This window comes from Embiotoca jacksoni, unplaced genomic scaffold, assembly GCF_022577435.1.
Source record: "Embiotoca jacksoni isolate LCO1_2020_lvr unplaced genomic scaffold, fEmbJac1.0.p SCAF_63, whole genome shotgun sequence".
In the NCBI taxonomy this organism is placed as follows: domain Eukaryota; kingdom Metazoa; phylum Chordata; class Actinopteri; family Embiotocidae; genus Embiotoca; species Embiotoca jacksoni.
The window spans coordinates 1,631,785-1,646,821 of record NW_027185418.1 but is presented as its reverse complement, the minus strand read 5'-3'; the positions used below and the strand labels follow the sequence as shown (position 1 = coordinate 1,646,821).

General features: G+C 45.7%; 1 protein-coding gene across 1 annotated transcript; it reads right to left on the bottom strand.

Annotated features, from left to right (window-relative positions):
* Window positions 1–2,099: 2,099 nt before the first annotated feature.
* Window positions 2,100–14,948, bottom strand: mios (missing oocyte, meiosis regulator, homolog (Drosophila)). Its single transcript, XM_069174982.1, has 12 exons — window positions 14,845–14,948; window positions 13,379–14,236; window positions 12,448–12,937; window positions 10,546–10,644; window positions 10,213–10,467; window positions 8,384–8,553; window positions 7,277–7,342; window positions 6,997–7,155; window positions 6,397–6,549; window positions 4,194–4,398; window positions 3,829–3,958; window positions 2,100–2,748 (listed from the first exon to the last, which is right to left on the bottom strand). The coding sequence occupies exons 2-12, from the start codon at window positions 14,195–14,197 to the stop codon at window positions 2,658–2,660; spliced, it is 2,637 nt and encodes an 878-aa protein (XP_069031083.1). The 5' UTR covers window positions 14,198–14,236; window positions 14,845–14,948; the 3' UTR covers window positions 2,100–2,657.
* Between the last annotated feature and the right edge of the window lie 89 nt (window positions 14,949–15,037).

The following is a 15,037-nucleotide window of genomic DNA, read 5'->3' as shown; positions in this document are numbered from 1 at the left end:
CACAAGATTTATTGGCAGCTGCTCTGGAACTTTCAGTCGTTATCACCCGATCTTTCTCAGCAGATGGAGCCATGGAAATGTAATTTACTGTTTTCTCTCAGCTCCAATAATGGCCTTGTAAAGAGATTTATTAGATTAGGAAGACACTTTTTATTCCAGTTTTGTATAAAGAGTTGACAGTAACAATTTGCACCATGATAAACCAGTATGTTGATGTTCATTGGTTGATTATATTATAGCTCAAATGATTATTTGATAATTAGTTGGTGGGCATAAATATAACGGGTAGCTTTTTTTTTTTTTAATATAATCAATTTATCATTTCTATCATTTTTAAGCTAATAAAAAGCCAAACATTGTCTCGTTCCAACTACTTTCCATTTTTTGGATATATATCACTGGAAAATTCAGGTTTTGGACTTTTTATCAGCCAAAACAGAATATTTGAAGACACTTGTTATAGGTAGCTTATCTTTGTTTAGCCTTGTCCTCGGTTCGCCTGTGTATCTACAGTGTGTATTTCTCTGGCCCTGTTAATGATAATGTGCAATAAAGGGCTCTGAGTGATCTGGAGTCAAATTCCTTTCGGTTGAAACATGGTCGATGCACGTGGCAAAACGATTTGGTCAACTGCTGTTTTTTCCCCAGATGGCACCGAGTGACACCCAATCACAACCTCCAAAGCCAACGCACTTCCATGATGACCAGGCCAAACTCCATTGTTTAAGGGAAGATCGCACGATATAATCGAAAGCCAGAGTGTTTGCTGCCGTTTAGAAAGTTAGGAACTCGTACGTTTTAATGCTTTGTGTTCCTCTGATGTCTGATGATTTTTTTTTAATTTTTTTATCTTGGCATTGATGGTCTGTGAATTCTGCGGGAGTTCCCATGGGAGAATAATGTGCCACTGAATGCACACATCGAGCGAGCACATGACAGAAAAAAACTAAACAAAAACACAGCATCTGTGTCTATGAAACATAATAATGCCAAAATAAACCATGTAAACTTATGGAAAACATCCCCCCCCTCCCCTCCCCCCGCCTCCATTCAGCAGCGCTCCAAATTTGTCAGCTGGAATTTATTTAAAAGGCAAACACAAGGAAACACCGAAAGGCCACAACAGCCGCTCTGTTTTTTTTTCCGGGGGACGCTACACGGGCTCGCCAATTTGTCAGCTTCACTCCAGAACTAGTTCACAAAAGGGCACGCAGGCCTATAAAAACCTCCCACACCGGGGAAGAGAGAGATCCTGGTGAAAGCAGCATACAGTAGCCTGTAGCCCTTGTGACCCCCACCGCCAGCTCCTCCTTACACCTCCTCCTCCTCCTCCCTACTCCATGACTAAGTGATTTAGCCAGCTCTGGTGCTGGGACATGTCTCTCACTTACAATGCCCTCTCCCCGGGGTCGGTGACCGTGCTGGGGAGGGTGTGTGTGCGAGAGGGGGGGTGGGGGGGAGGTTACAATGCGGTTTACACACGGCCGTCCACCCCCCACCCACCCACCGCAGACGGCGCCCATCCTCGGATTGATGTGCGGTGTGCATCGTTTTTTGGGTGCAATTCTGGGCACCGGTGGGGGTGGGGCAAAAAGAAAGAGAGGGGCAGGTCTGTGTATGGGGAGGGTGTAGGAGGAGCGGGTGTAGGGCGCGCGGGGGTGGGGGTGGATGGAGAGGGGGGCGTCCGGGGCTCAGTGCTGTCTGTTCTCTTTTTGAGTCAATAGTGTTCCGGCAGCTGAAGTTCTTTATGGAGGGGGAACAATCTGGAGGGTCTTGTCAGAGTGCCGAGCAGCTGCTGTTTTCTGGGGAGCTTCTTTTCACGGACCACAGGCCTGGAGTGGGGCTGCTGAATACAGACGGCGCCCCCTCCACCTCCACCTCCACCACCGCTAAGCCTTCTCCAATTCCTCATCTCATCTCTCTCCCCCCCCTGCCCCCCTCCCCCCCACCACCACACACACTGTAAGCCCCTCCCGCACAATGCCAGATGAAGAGTGGCAGTGAGGACCATTATTGTGTGCTGTACCCCCCCCCCACACACACACACACACTGCCATTCGGGGTATCATGCCCATCGCCCACCCACCCACCACCGCCCCCCTGAACAAAAGCTTACATGAGGTATGTGGAGATCCTTAGACGTTAAATAGTGTATTAAAACGCAAAATACAGCTTTGACATGTTGACACCTGTTATCTTTACAATCGCATGTGTGTGTGTGTATACTTGATTTTTTTGTTTTTTTTTGTTTTGTTTTATATAAATCTAAATAAAAGCCAGAATCCTGATTCAGGTCAGACTGATTACAGCAGAGCCTCTTGTATTTCTCCTGAGTGGGATTTTTATTTTATTTTTCCTTTAGCAGAGCAGTGACTTTTGCATTCGCTCCCTTTCTGTCATTGATTCGGTTTAGTCAGATCAGTAGCACACACCCGCCTCCCTTTCTTCGTATAGGGCTCCGTTATAGCGTTACATTCACTAGACTTTAACTTTTAACAGGAATTCCTTCGATTCAAGCAGCCACCTCGGCGTCGGGACGCCTGCTGGCGCCCCTGTTGTCCCTTCGCCCCGGTTGTCGGCGTGGCGGGTGCAGCAGCGGCAGCGGCGGCGGCTTCGGGCTGGTGTTTGGCTTCAGTTTTCCGACAGGCATCTCCTGTTTAGCTGCTGTCTGAAGGCACCAGGTTCCCAGTGGTGTCCAGCTGCATGCATTTACACGTGCAGGCCGACACCGGGCATTCTGTGTGGTCTCTGGAGAAGACGTATAAAAGGTCAGAAAAAAAACAGAAAACGATAAAAGTCGCAGAGTTAACGGTACAAATGATATATGACTGTGACAAGATTTATCCACGTGCATGTTGGGTATAATTCCCCCTTTAAAAGGTTACAGATAAGTGACTAGACATCTGAACAGGACGGAGAGCTATCGTGAGACAATGAAAATCGGTCACGCCTTCATCATTCGAGCATTGAATTGAGCCGATGTGCAATAAAGCAGGATTTCAACAAGTTCTTTTGAAACTCTCAGGACGCCGAGATCGGTTCCTCAAAACATAGAGACCATTCTCGAAGCGCTTCTGCAACAGTCGGGAGATTGAAACACGAGTCACTGCAGAAATAAACAAATTAAATAAAGTGTCCGAGACCACTTTCAAAAGTGGCCCGAGCAGATCGGCTCTCAAAGCGTCCTCGGGTTGCGCTCACGCTTTTAATCTCAGCGTGGGAGGAGCAGGTCTCGTCCTTTGCCCGGACTTTACCGGGCACCGGGCTTTCCTCACATCTGTACATTTTTTTAAATGTTTTACTTCTTTCTTACTAGAAGTAAGGAAAGAACATCGATCGCTTATGTAACCCAGGATTCAAAGAGTACACGCGTGGCTGCGGTGACACCTGTCGCTATTCCCGTTCATCTCCTCACACGTGCAGTCATGAAGCAGAATTTAACGCCACAAGAATCCCATAATTGAAATTTGTGGCCACTGGCTCAGCAAACGTCACGTTTCGTTGCCGGGTAAAAGAGAGGACGTGTCGTTTTAGGAACATCCTTTCATAAATCAATCCTTTCAAAAATAATTACAGAGAGAACGATTTAATTGCACTGCAGACTTTCAAGTACAATCTCTCTTTTTATCCCCCCCACATTTCAGATTTTTTTTTTCTAAAGCAGATATCTTTGGTTATATAAAAATACAACAAATGAAAAACCATTTCCATTTTTCAGAATGGAAAAAATTTTAAAAAATCGAATGAATGAAAGGAACTTGGGACTGCGGCCGTGACCGTGTTCGCGTGTGTCTGAAAACGACCTCCTCGCGTGCGCCGGTTTCCTACCTGAACCAGCTTAGCATGTGGCCGGCGTGGCCGCCGTGGCGACAGTTATGACACCAGGTGAACCAGTTGTTGAACTGGGCGAGTTTGTTCTCCCTCGTCAAGTCCACTTTCTCGTCGGACTTCCCGGTCCCTGCCAAAGAAAACAAAAGGATTCATCAGTGAGCAAACGTTAGCATCCATAAAATAGGATTCTATTAGTGTTGTTGCTACGGGTGACATCACAGATCGGCCGCTAAACATCCGGATGCCAACCGTCCTTTAACTGAGCATCGACAGCAGACATTTGTGTGGACTTTGATCAGCGTTTTTTTTTTACAGTATTGTAATCACTTAATTCTGCGTCTGTCTGTCACGGCCGGGTTCACCTGGGCAGTTGGAGACAGGCGTGCCCATGTTCATGAGGCAGAGGGCGCAGCGCGGCAGCGGTTTCCTGCAGCCGGGGCAGCTGGTGACTTTGGACTTGGTGGGCGAGCCGCTGACACCGTACTGGCTGAAGCCGCGGCCCTGGTGGGGCATCGCCGAGCAGCTGTACGAGATGGACTTCCCGCAGAAGTTGCAGCTCACGAACACCTGCCAAGAACAAACACAAAGGTCGGTTGATAAGAACCGTCGAACACGAGGGAGGGAGGCGGGGGAGAGGGGGGGAACGACGACCGATGAGCACATGCTCACCAGCTGTCTGGATTTCATTTTAAGGAGTAGAGTGAGTAATAGATAATACGGCAATAATCCCCGACACGCTTTAAATGTGATTATTGAAATGTCAGTGATGACGTTCGGTGGTGCCAAGTTTATTCCAGCAAAATGACTTGAAAACATTTTTTTGTTTTTTTTAAATGTGGCGTTATTAAAAAATCCGACCAATGTGGAGTACGTGAGGTTTCTCTGGAGCAGAGGAAATAATCACTAACTACACAACAGGTTTTTATGACCAGAATTGGAGAGCAGAGCCGTGGGTGTCATGAGTTCGGCTGAGAAAACTACCTGCGCTGTAAATAACACTTCCTATTTTATTACGAAGGGCAATAATATGAACGACAGTTGATGAACAAGACGGACTGCTTCGCGCTCAGCCGGAAACGTGTCTTTCGCACGTTGCAGACACTAAAACGCTGTTTATATTCAAATACAAGGATACCAATTAAATTTAATAAATAATTGATTTGTTTGTTATTTCTTTGCTCATGGCAAATTCCCAGAGACAAAGAAGACATCTTAAAAGTAAATTCAGTTGATTGGACATGATTTGGAAAGACACACCGTCTATATAAGGTCCCACAGTTGACAGTGCATGTCAGAGCACAAACCAAGCCATGAAGTCAAAAGAATTGTCTGTAGACCTCCGAGACAGGATTGTATCGAGGCACAGATCTGGGGAAGGGTACAGAAAAATGTCTGCAGCATTGAAGGTCCCAATGAGCACAGTGGCCTCCATCATCTGTAAATGGAAGAAGTTTGGAACCACCAGGACTCTTCCTCGAGTCGGCCGCCCGGCCAAACTGAGCGATCGGGGGAGAAGGGCCTCAGTCAGGGAGGTGACCAAGAACCCGATGGTCACTCTGACCGAGCTCCAACGTTGCTCTGTGAAGAGAGGAGAACCTTCCAGAAGGACAACCATCTCTGCAGCACTCCACCAAGCAGGCCTGTATGGTAGAGTGGCCAGACGGAAGCCACTCCTCAGTAAAAGGCTCATGACAGCCCACCTGGAGTTTACCAAAAGGCACCTGAAGGACTGTCAGACCAGGAGAAACTAAATTCTCTGGTCTGATGAAACAAAGATTGAACTCTTTGGCCTGAATGCCAAGCGTCATGTCTGGAAGAAACCAGGCACCGCTCATCACCTGGCCAATACCATCTCTACGGTGAAGTATGGTGGTGGCAGCATCATGCTGTTTTTCAGCGGCAGGAACTGTGAGACTAGTCAGGATGGAGGGAAAGATGAATGCAGCAATGTACAGAGACATCCTTGATGAAAACTTTCTCCAGAGCACTCTGGACCTCAGACTGGGGCGAAGGTTCATCTTCCAACAGGACAACGACCCGAAGCACACAGCCAAGATAACAAAGGAATGGCTTCGGGACAACTCTGTGAATGTCCTTGAGAGGCCCAGGCAGAGCTCAGACTTGAACCCGATTGAACATCTCTGGAGAGATCTGAAAATGGCTGAGCACCGACGCTCCCCATCCAACCTGATGGAGCTTGAGAGGTCCTGCAAAGAAGAATGGGAGAAACTGCCCAAGAATAGGTGCCAAGCTTATAGCATCATACTCAAAAAGACTTGAGGCTGTAATTTCTGCCAAAGGTGCTTCAACAAAGTATTGAGCAAAGGCTGTGAATACTTATGTACGTGTTATATTTTCATTCTTTATTTTTAATAGATTTGTAAACATTTTAAACAAACTATTTTCACTTTGTCATTATGGGATATTGCGTGTAGAATTTTGAGGGAAAAAATGAATTTAATCAATTTTGGAATAAGGCTGTAACATAACAAAATGTGTAAAAAGTGAAGTGCTGTGAATACTTTCCGGATGCACTGTCTATTGATTATTGATATTATTCATTACCTGAGCGAGCGGTTTGGAGCTCGGGTCCAGCTTCCCTCTATGGATGTCGAACTCGGCCCGCTTGTGCCAGAACCTCCAGGCGTCCAGCAGGTTGCGGTAGTTTTCAATCCAGCATTGGACTCGAGGGTCTTTCAGGACTTCACCCGGGGAGCCCTGGATGGGAGAGACTCTTTATTCCTACCTCTTCCCGATGGAATCTGTGATATAATACGTATGCGAGATATCGGCCTTACTGCGCGGATCGTACCCAGCGGTCCTCATTTCATGGAGCAGGTTAGAACAGGGAAAAACAAATTCAAGCAAACCGAGAGAGTCGTTTCAGACCTGTTCTACCGCTTTTAATATCATTGTTGTTACTTTATAACAAGCAAGTGCACCAGACAAAAGCATCGCGACGGCACATCTCAACTGTACAACACCTGAGAATCTTCTACAGAAATGAGAGGCAAGTTTTAACACGTGCGCTCATCTCTCAACAGGTACATGCAGTTTCTGTTGTTTGTTTTTTCCTTTGGTGCACTCTTTGTATGGAAGTTGTTTAAACTATAAAACCTGTACAAAAATAAAAAGATATTTTGCATGATTTGTCAGTTCCTGTACCTTCAGCATGCAGAAGCTGGCGGTCTGGACGTCTCCGGTTCGGTCCACGTAGCTCTCCATAAGATCCACGCCGTCTTTAGTCAGCCCTGTCAGCAGGATGCCCTCCAGGTTGCCCGAATCCTTCATCTCGTTGGTCAGTTTGTCGATGTATCGCGGTAGCTGTGGGCAAAACACCCCAGAGAGATCCGAATGATTAAAGCAGGCGTGGATGCAGGGTACAATATATCATAAAGTGTTGTCAGGACATAATCTGCAGTCGAAAGCTTCACTTTGCGGTTACCTGCACGTCGCTGAGAAACATGCAGGCGAAGGCCACTCGGTCTCGCACGGCGACGCTGCTCTCGTACTGAAACCCAAACAAAACAATCTCATCTTCTTTTGTCATTTGAAATGTGATTGCCGGCAACATGTCTCAAAGAAGTTGGGACTGGGGCATGTTTACCGCCGTCTTCTCTTAACAGCACTCCGTAAACGGTCGGGAACTGACGAGACCAGTTGCTGGAGTTTTGAAAGTGAAATGTTGCTCACAACCCGTGTATATCGTTCAGCATTGATGGTGCCTTCCCAGATGTTAGAGCTCCCTGCCATGTCCAGTTATGCATCCCCTGTACCGTCACTTTTGAACTGTGCGCTGATAACTAGCTGGATGGTCCCTCTCCTCTTTAGCCTGCAGGATGTGATGTCCACGGTATTCAAAGACAATCCTGTGTGTATATATATATATATATATATCCCAAAAAGTTGGGACTTTTTTAGAAACAGGGTTGAAAATAAATATTTTTCTATCACAATTTGGGGGTTAAAAAAAAGACCCAGTTTGCCACATGCATGTTACATTCTGCACACAGACTATGAGCCACAATACCGGCACCAAAAAAAAAAACCTACTCGTACTGCCAGTTGCAGTCTGCTGTGTGGCTCAGTTTCTGCTGGAGACCAATCATCTGTGACACCTAATCAATTTTCAAAACCGGGATAGCAGGAGATAAAATCGTCTACATCTAAATGGTGCTATTGTGGCCTAGGAAAAGATCTAAAGAGATTAAAAAAAAAAAAGTAAGAGCAGCCGGTGGCCAGAATGTGTTGCAACTGAGGGAGTGAAAAAAAAGCAAAACACACTCTGTTCTGGGTAAAATTTCCTTTTTCAGGCATGTGTTTTATGACACATCTCTTCCTGTGCACCTGATTTTTTTTTTCCCACCCCAATAAAGAAACACTGGAGTTTTACCTGCCTTTTTATCCCTGTGTAAAGAATACGTCAAACAAAACAAAGAAGCTACTGTAAAAGGGAGATAAAGAGCGCCAATGAAAATTTTTTTTTTTTTTTTTTTTTTTTGCTGTTCACAATCTAGCTTTCAAAAGTCAGCGCTAGTAAGAGATCCAGTACCAGCACGCCATCGTAGGCTCCTGGCTCGCTGGTGAGAAAGGCAAACATGATGCAGAGGTAGGGGTTCTTCAGCTGCAGTCTCAGAGAGCTGCACATCTCCCTCCACAGGGAGGACTTCTCATCAGTGTAGCCCGACAGCGCCATGGCAACCACGTTCAGGTTCAGGTCACCTGTGAATATAAAAAAATAAAAAATACAGTCAGAGAAGCAGATTTATTAACTGCCCGCTGCTTTTATTTTATTGCCGTGCCGAGATTTAAAGCATTCTTTAAGCAAAAAGTGACGAGTGCCTTTTTACAGAGGCTGTGATCGTTTTACATCACAATGTTTTTTTGAATAGGGTGTCAAAGGCCAAAATGATGCAAAACTTTACCTGTGTGTACAGTAAGGACTTTAATGTGTTAAGTGCCTCTGTAATAATCTGTGTTGTAATTTGGCACTATAAAAATCAAATTGAATTCAATTGAAAGGCTGAAAAAAACGTCTTATCTATTGAATCGCCGTGTCAGGAAACACTCGTTCGAACACACGATGGAAAAAAACAAAACAACTTTTGACCCACATTGGTGGCATTTTTTTTTTCTGAGTGGAGACCTGTGTAAACAACGGCCTCCTCTTCTCGCCGCTCGACCTCGGTGTGAACAGCACCATGTGTTGTGTGAAAAACAAGTTTCCCCTGCTGTTGACATTGTTCAAATTCCGCGTTTTCTTTTTTTTTTCTCCCCCAAAAGACGTTCATTTCATTTTGTTTTCAAGATCTCGCTCGTGTGTTGAATAGGATTTACGCCGATGAATAAATGTCCCATTATGACGGCGACAAACATGAAAATATTGGAGAAAAAGATGCGTTTGTTGTAGGATTTTTGGTGATAAAAAACATCTTCTGACCTGAACATGATTGTTTTGGGGGTTTTTTCATGCACTTTTCCAAACTCCAAAACAAATACGTTGAAAATAGTGTCCCTCATGGATTTCCTATTGAGGTATCAATAAAGCACGAAAAAAAAAATCTGATCTCAGAGAGAAAACAGACAGTTTAAAAGTTGGATGTCAATTTGTGTAATAGGATAATGTGATTGATTTTTTTTTTTTTTTTTTATAGACCAAATTATTAAAATGATTAATCAAGAAAATGATCTGAAGATAATCACCAGTAGCAGCCCTAATGCACAAAAATGTAATGAATCTAATTTATGTCAATTCTGACATGACTAAAGTGCTTTATGTGTTCGGGGGCAAATCCACCACGAGTCAAATAGAAAAGCCACCCTCCAACCGTACCACTTATTCCGGCATATCTCATTAATGACGGGAGTCATTTTTATATGTAAAACTAATAAGGAAGGAGTGACTTTAGTGAATGCCACCACTATAGGGAAAAATTGAATGGGAGTCTGTGAAGCCAGAGCCGTTTCGAAGCCACCCCCTAGTGGCCCTCGGTGGTGCTGCACTTTATAATAATAATAAACGTTATTTGTATGCCACTTCTCTAAACTCCAGTTACAAAGTGTTTCACCTAAAATAAGCCATTAAAACCAAATAACAACTGAATTCTAACAAGCCTTTAACAACACAATGATCGTATGAAACAACCATAAAAACAAATTAAAACAGGGTGTAAAAGAATTAAGAGTTGATCACTAAAATCAACTAAAATCAGCAGATGCTCGCCGATAGAAATATGCTTTAAGAAGAGATTTAAAAAGATGTCACCAACTCTGCAGACCTTTATTTCCTCAGGCAGCTCGTTCCATAACTTTAGGGGGCTCTAACTAAAAAAAAATGCCTCGTCACCCTTAAGTTTAAAAAATGCATCTCCAGAAACTCACCCTTCTCAGCGGTGGCTCCCTTGTTGAGGATCTGGATCGCCCGACGGATGTCCAGGTTGAAGAGGGCGACGGCGGCTGCCCGCTCCCACTCGTGGTCCTGCTCCAGCGAGCGCAGAAAGGTCTCCACGTCGATGTCGGGCCCGCGGCTGATCCAGCCGCAGAGCCGCAGCGCCAGGCAGCGCTCCTCGCTGTGGTACCGCGGCACGTCCGTCTGCCGGTCCGAGCCGCTCCAGCACCGCCGGCTCTCCGTCGTGCCTTCACAGACCGGGGAAGAAAAAAAAGTAAAAAAAAAAACGTTCCTCTGAATTATCAGGCGTGTTTCGTTTTTCTTACCCGAGCTGGTCTTGACGACGTTCTTAATTCCAGAGTAGACGACGGACTGCTTGTTCCCCTGCAGTTTCAGCTCCATATCCTCCGCACACTGCTTCATATGTGAGACTCGTATAGGAATTGCAACGGATATCGCAGTCCAAATAACTAAACTACAGCATGTCATCTTTAACCAATTTCCGACTTGAGCGGGGAACCTTCAGTGTTTTTATCTGCTAAAGTGAAAGAAATTCTACTGATATCAAAAGCAAATGTGAAACTGCATCTTAGAATTAGTCCATTATTCACTTTCAAAAAAAAAAATATATATTATAAAAAATTAATCTCCATGAAACTTAAGCAGAAAAACACATAATTTGTGTTTAATTTTCCTACAAAAAAACGTGCGACTGTGTGCACAAACTAGCCCAAGTCTGTCTAGACTTTTTCTTAATTAATATAGACTTTAAAAGAAGTTATTTAAAAGGTATGAATTGTTTGGATCTTATATTGACATCTGTGATTTCTGCGAATAACCTCCAGTGAGAAAAACGCTGTTTCTGTTTTCACTTTACTGAAGAGGTTATTTTCACAGAGTACGATGAACTGATAAGAGCGCTCCGTCACGCGGTGCAACAATGATCAACCAATGAGCTCGCGGTGGACGACCAGAGTCTCCCAGAAAGAGGCCGTGAAGCGCCGGAGGCCCGTTCGTCAGGAATGGGACGACGCAGGCCCGTTCTTCCGCCGTATTTGTGTGAAATTTTTGTCATAACTGGCGGACGGACTCTTAAAGTCACGGCCCGCGGATGTCTCTTGTGAGGTCGGCAAAATCCCAAACGTTTCATTCTTGAGTGCAAGTGAACTTTCAATCGTGATTTTTTTTGAAGGAATTTTCCTCGAGGTGTCGCCGAGGCAACGCCTTCACAAGAACGTGACAGATGAACAACCTGAAAGGCGCCACGACCAAAGTTTTCGAAACCTGTTGGGGCGTGATGATAATCTCTTTCAAAAGGAGCAGTGCGGAAGATTTTTAGGGGCATCTGGTAGCGAGGATGCAGATCATGACATTGAGGCGTAGTGAGAGGATCTACGGTGGCCGTGTTTGGTTTTGTCCCTTCTGGGCTACCGTAGAAAAACATGGCGCTGCGTCGAAGAGGACGACTTCTCTACGTAGACTTAAGGGCTCCTTCTAAGGTGGTGAAAACGCAATAATTCTTAGTACCGGGTGATTACACACTAATGAAAAACAAGAATTATGAATATTAGATTTTTTATTTCTGCCACTTTTTGGAAATGTTTGATAGTGTTTTTATTTACACTGTGCTTTAATAGTTTTTTTTATCTTTTTATTTTCATATTCATCCTGTTGGCTAAGTTTCATTGCTTAATTCATTTTATTGTATTACAGGACCTTCCCTGAGCCTTATTCTTATTTTATTTGCCCTGCCTGCTTTTATTTCCTTCTTATGATGCCTTTTGTAATGTTAAGAAAAGTTGTTTTTTTAAATAACGTTTATATCTATAATATCTACCGTATTTGAAGAGAAAGGTTAAAAACAGAAAAACGTGCTATGATTAATTGATCTTTTTTTTTTTTCTATTACTGATTACTTGTTTAAGTCATTTTTCCAGCAGAAGTAACAAACATTTGTTGTTTAAGAGAACTACTGCATAAAACACGCTTATTTGCTACTTTTCCTGGTCGACTGTCATTTAACGACAGTCATTACTTGGACTCGAGGAAAATGTGAAAAGGAAATATGCACATGTTTCTGATGTTTTATACATTAAACACTTCATTGAATAATAATAATAATAATAATAATTTAAAAAAATCCCGAAATTAATCAATAATGACAATAATTATTCGTCGCGGCCCCCCAAAAAAACACTGTTCTGTCGCCACACTTTCACAAAGGATATAGAAGAGATCAAACCATAAAGATTTGAGCCGGGGATCGTTCCCTCCCGCCAGCTGGTGGTTCCTCCACACCTGGGCGGTGTCGTGTCCGTACATGGACTGGGCCCTCTGTCTCATCTTGGTGGCGATGTCCTTCTCGAAGGCGCTCTCCGCCCCGTCGGCCGAATCCTCCGCGCAGTCGTACAAGTGTCTGCCGCACGCCCACATGAGCGAGGTGGTGGAGCTCCAGGCCAGCGAGATGCGCTCGAACACGGTGAAGTCGGTCATGACGCGGTTGGCCGCCGACACCACCACCATGCGGTTCTGCGAGGACGGGTGCCAGGCGAAGCTGCCGATCTGGCTCTCGCAGGGGTGCACGCTGCGCTCGATGATGGTGGGCTCCGTCTCGTCGCCGATGGGCGTCGGGGTGTGCTGCATGTCGTACAGGCGGATGATGTTGCTGTCGCGCGTCAGCGTGGCCAGCAGGCCGGTACGGGTCGGACACCACGCCACCTGAGAATGAAGGGAGGAACATCATCATGTTATTAACTTTAAAAAAAACATAAATACAAAAAAGTTTTTCTTCAAAATCCAGCCATCCATCATCTATAGGGGGGGGGGGGGGGGGAGCCTATCCCAGCTCACTCGGTACCAGTCTGTCACAGGACCAACACATGGAGGCAGATGGAAACAAAGACCATTCACGCTCTCGTTCACACTGAAGGGGCAATTTTGTAGAATCACCAATTGACCCGAGATGCATGTTTTTTTTGGGGGACGGTGGGAGGAAGCCGTAGTACCCGGAGAGAAACCACGCAGGCAACAGGGAGAACATGCAACCAACACACAGAAAAAGGCTCCAGGCCCGGATTCGAACCCGGAACCCTTTTCCCCGTGAGGTGACAATACTGCACCACTGCGCCGCCCGTCTTCAAAAACCTAATATTGCCGTACCTTGGTGAGCGGTTTGGGCTGCTCGGTGAGCGTGAGCACCGGCTTCTCAAACTTCCTCAGATCCCAAATGGCCACCTGCCCCTCGAAGAAGGAGGCCACGCGGTCGTGGAAGTGCGGGTCGACCGTCACCCCCTGGATGGCCTTGGTGTTGACGAACGTTTTCTGGCTCGTGTTCCTCAGGTCGAATATGGCGAGGTTCCTGTGCATGCCGGCCAGCAGCAGCTTCGGGTCGCGAAGCAGCCAGCAGAGCGAGAGGCAAGCGTCGTTCTGGCCCAGCTCGTACAGCGGCTTGGTCACCACCGTGCTCGAGTCCAAATCCACAGACGACAGACGGATCTTCTCGGCTGCCACGCCGGTCTCCGGGGCGAACTTACTGCTGATGTCCCAGATGAGGACGGAGAAGTCGGCCCTGTGTTTGTCCAAGCCGGCCGCCAGCAGGTTGCTGTCCACGGGGTTCCAGGCCAAAGTGTTGCATTGACGGGCGTGTTTGGGCACGAACTCTTTCCCCACCAGCTCTTTACACGCCGAGTTGTTGCTCTGGCCCAAGCTGGTGAGCACCACCCTGCCGTTGGCCTGGCCCACGGCAAGCAGACACTCCGGCTCGTGCTTCGGGTACCAGGCCACGCATTTCATGTACGGGGTGTCCGAGTTGATGGCGAGTAAAGTGGCGGCGCTTTCTTCGGAGAGCGGGAGAGCGCCGGCCTTCGTCTCCGCGCTGCCCACCGGCCCGATGCGGTACAGCCCCAGTTCTGAGTCGCAGATGACGTAGCGGTCCGGGTGGTGGGGGGACCACAGGATGTCCGGCTTCGAGCCACTCATGGTTTCAAAAAGCCGCTGGTTTCAAGGGCCTTTTACAACCTGGAAAAACACATGACAGATTTACCACAGAAAATGAGCACATAGATGAATACTGGTGACAGATATTACATTGCATTGTTTTGAATTTAATTGGATTTATTATTCTATTTTATTTGTATAGACTTTGTCTTTTGACTTTTTTTTTTTTTTTTTTTTAATATTAATACCTTTACTACTTCTATATTTATTCTGTAATTTGTATTGCTTTTGTTGCATCTTCCATGCTGCTGTAACGAAAAAAAAAAAAAAAAAATCCCCTGTTGGGATCAATAAATTATATTTATCGATCTAAACATATAAATGAACTGATCTGTAATTGTAAAAGATGTATCTACAAAGTCAGCAACACGGTGCTAACTGGCTACTCGGTGACGTAAAACAACAAAGTGTCGTAAAAACATGTCGGAAATTCAGTAAATACGAGGTTGTTGTTTTATTATAGTGTTTAAAAGTGAAGTTTCAAGTTTGTTGACATGCTACCTTCACTGAGCTAATGCTAACGAGAGAAGGGCGAGCAAAAGCGTGGCGGTTCATCTTCCGCTCGTTTACCGAGCGGCCGGAAAACGTTGGCCAACACGGAACAATATCAAAGATGCGGTTTTACTTACGTGCATACAGGCGGTTTAAACGAGCGAGCGAGCAACGATTTGACAAACACATGTCGCGCTGGGACAACTTCGAGCCCCAACGACATGTTGTGTGTCACACCAAAACACGTCCGTGTTGTCCAGAAGTATCCGCTTACGTTAACGTTCCGCGCAGGACGGGACAAGTTGGCCACCGGAGGGCGATGTTGCCAAA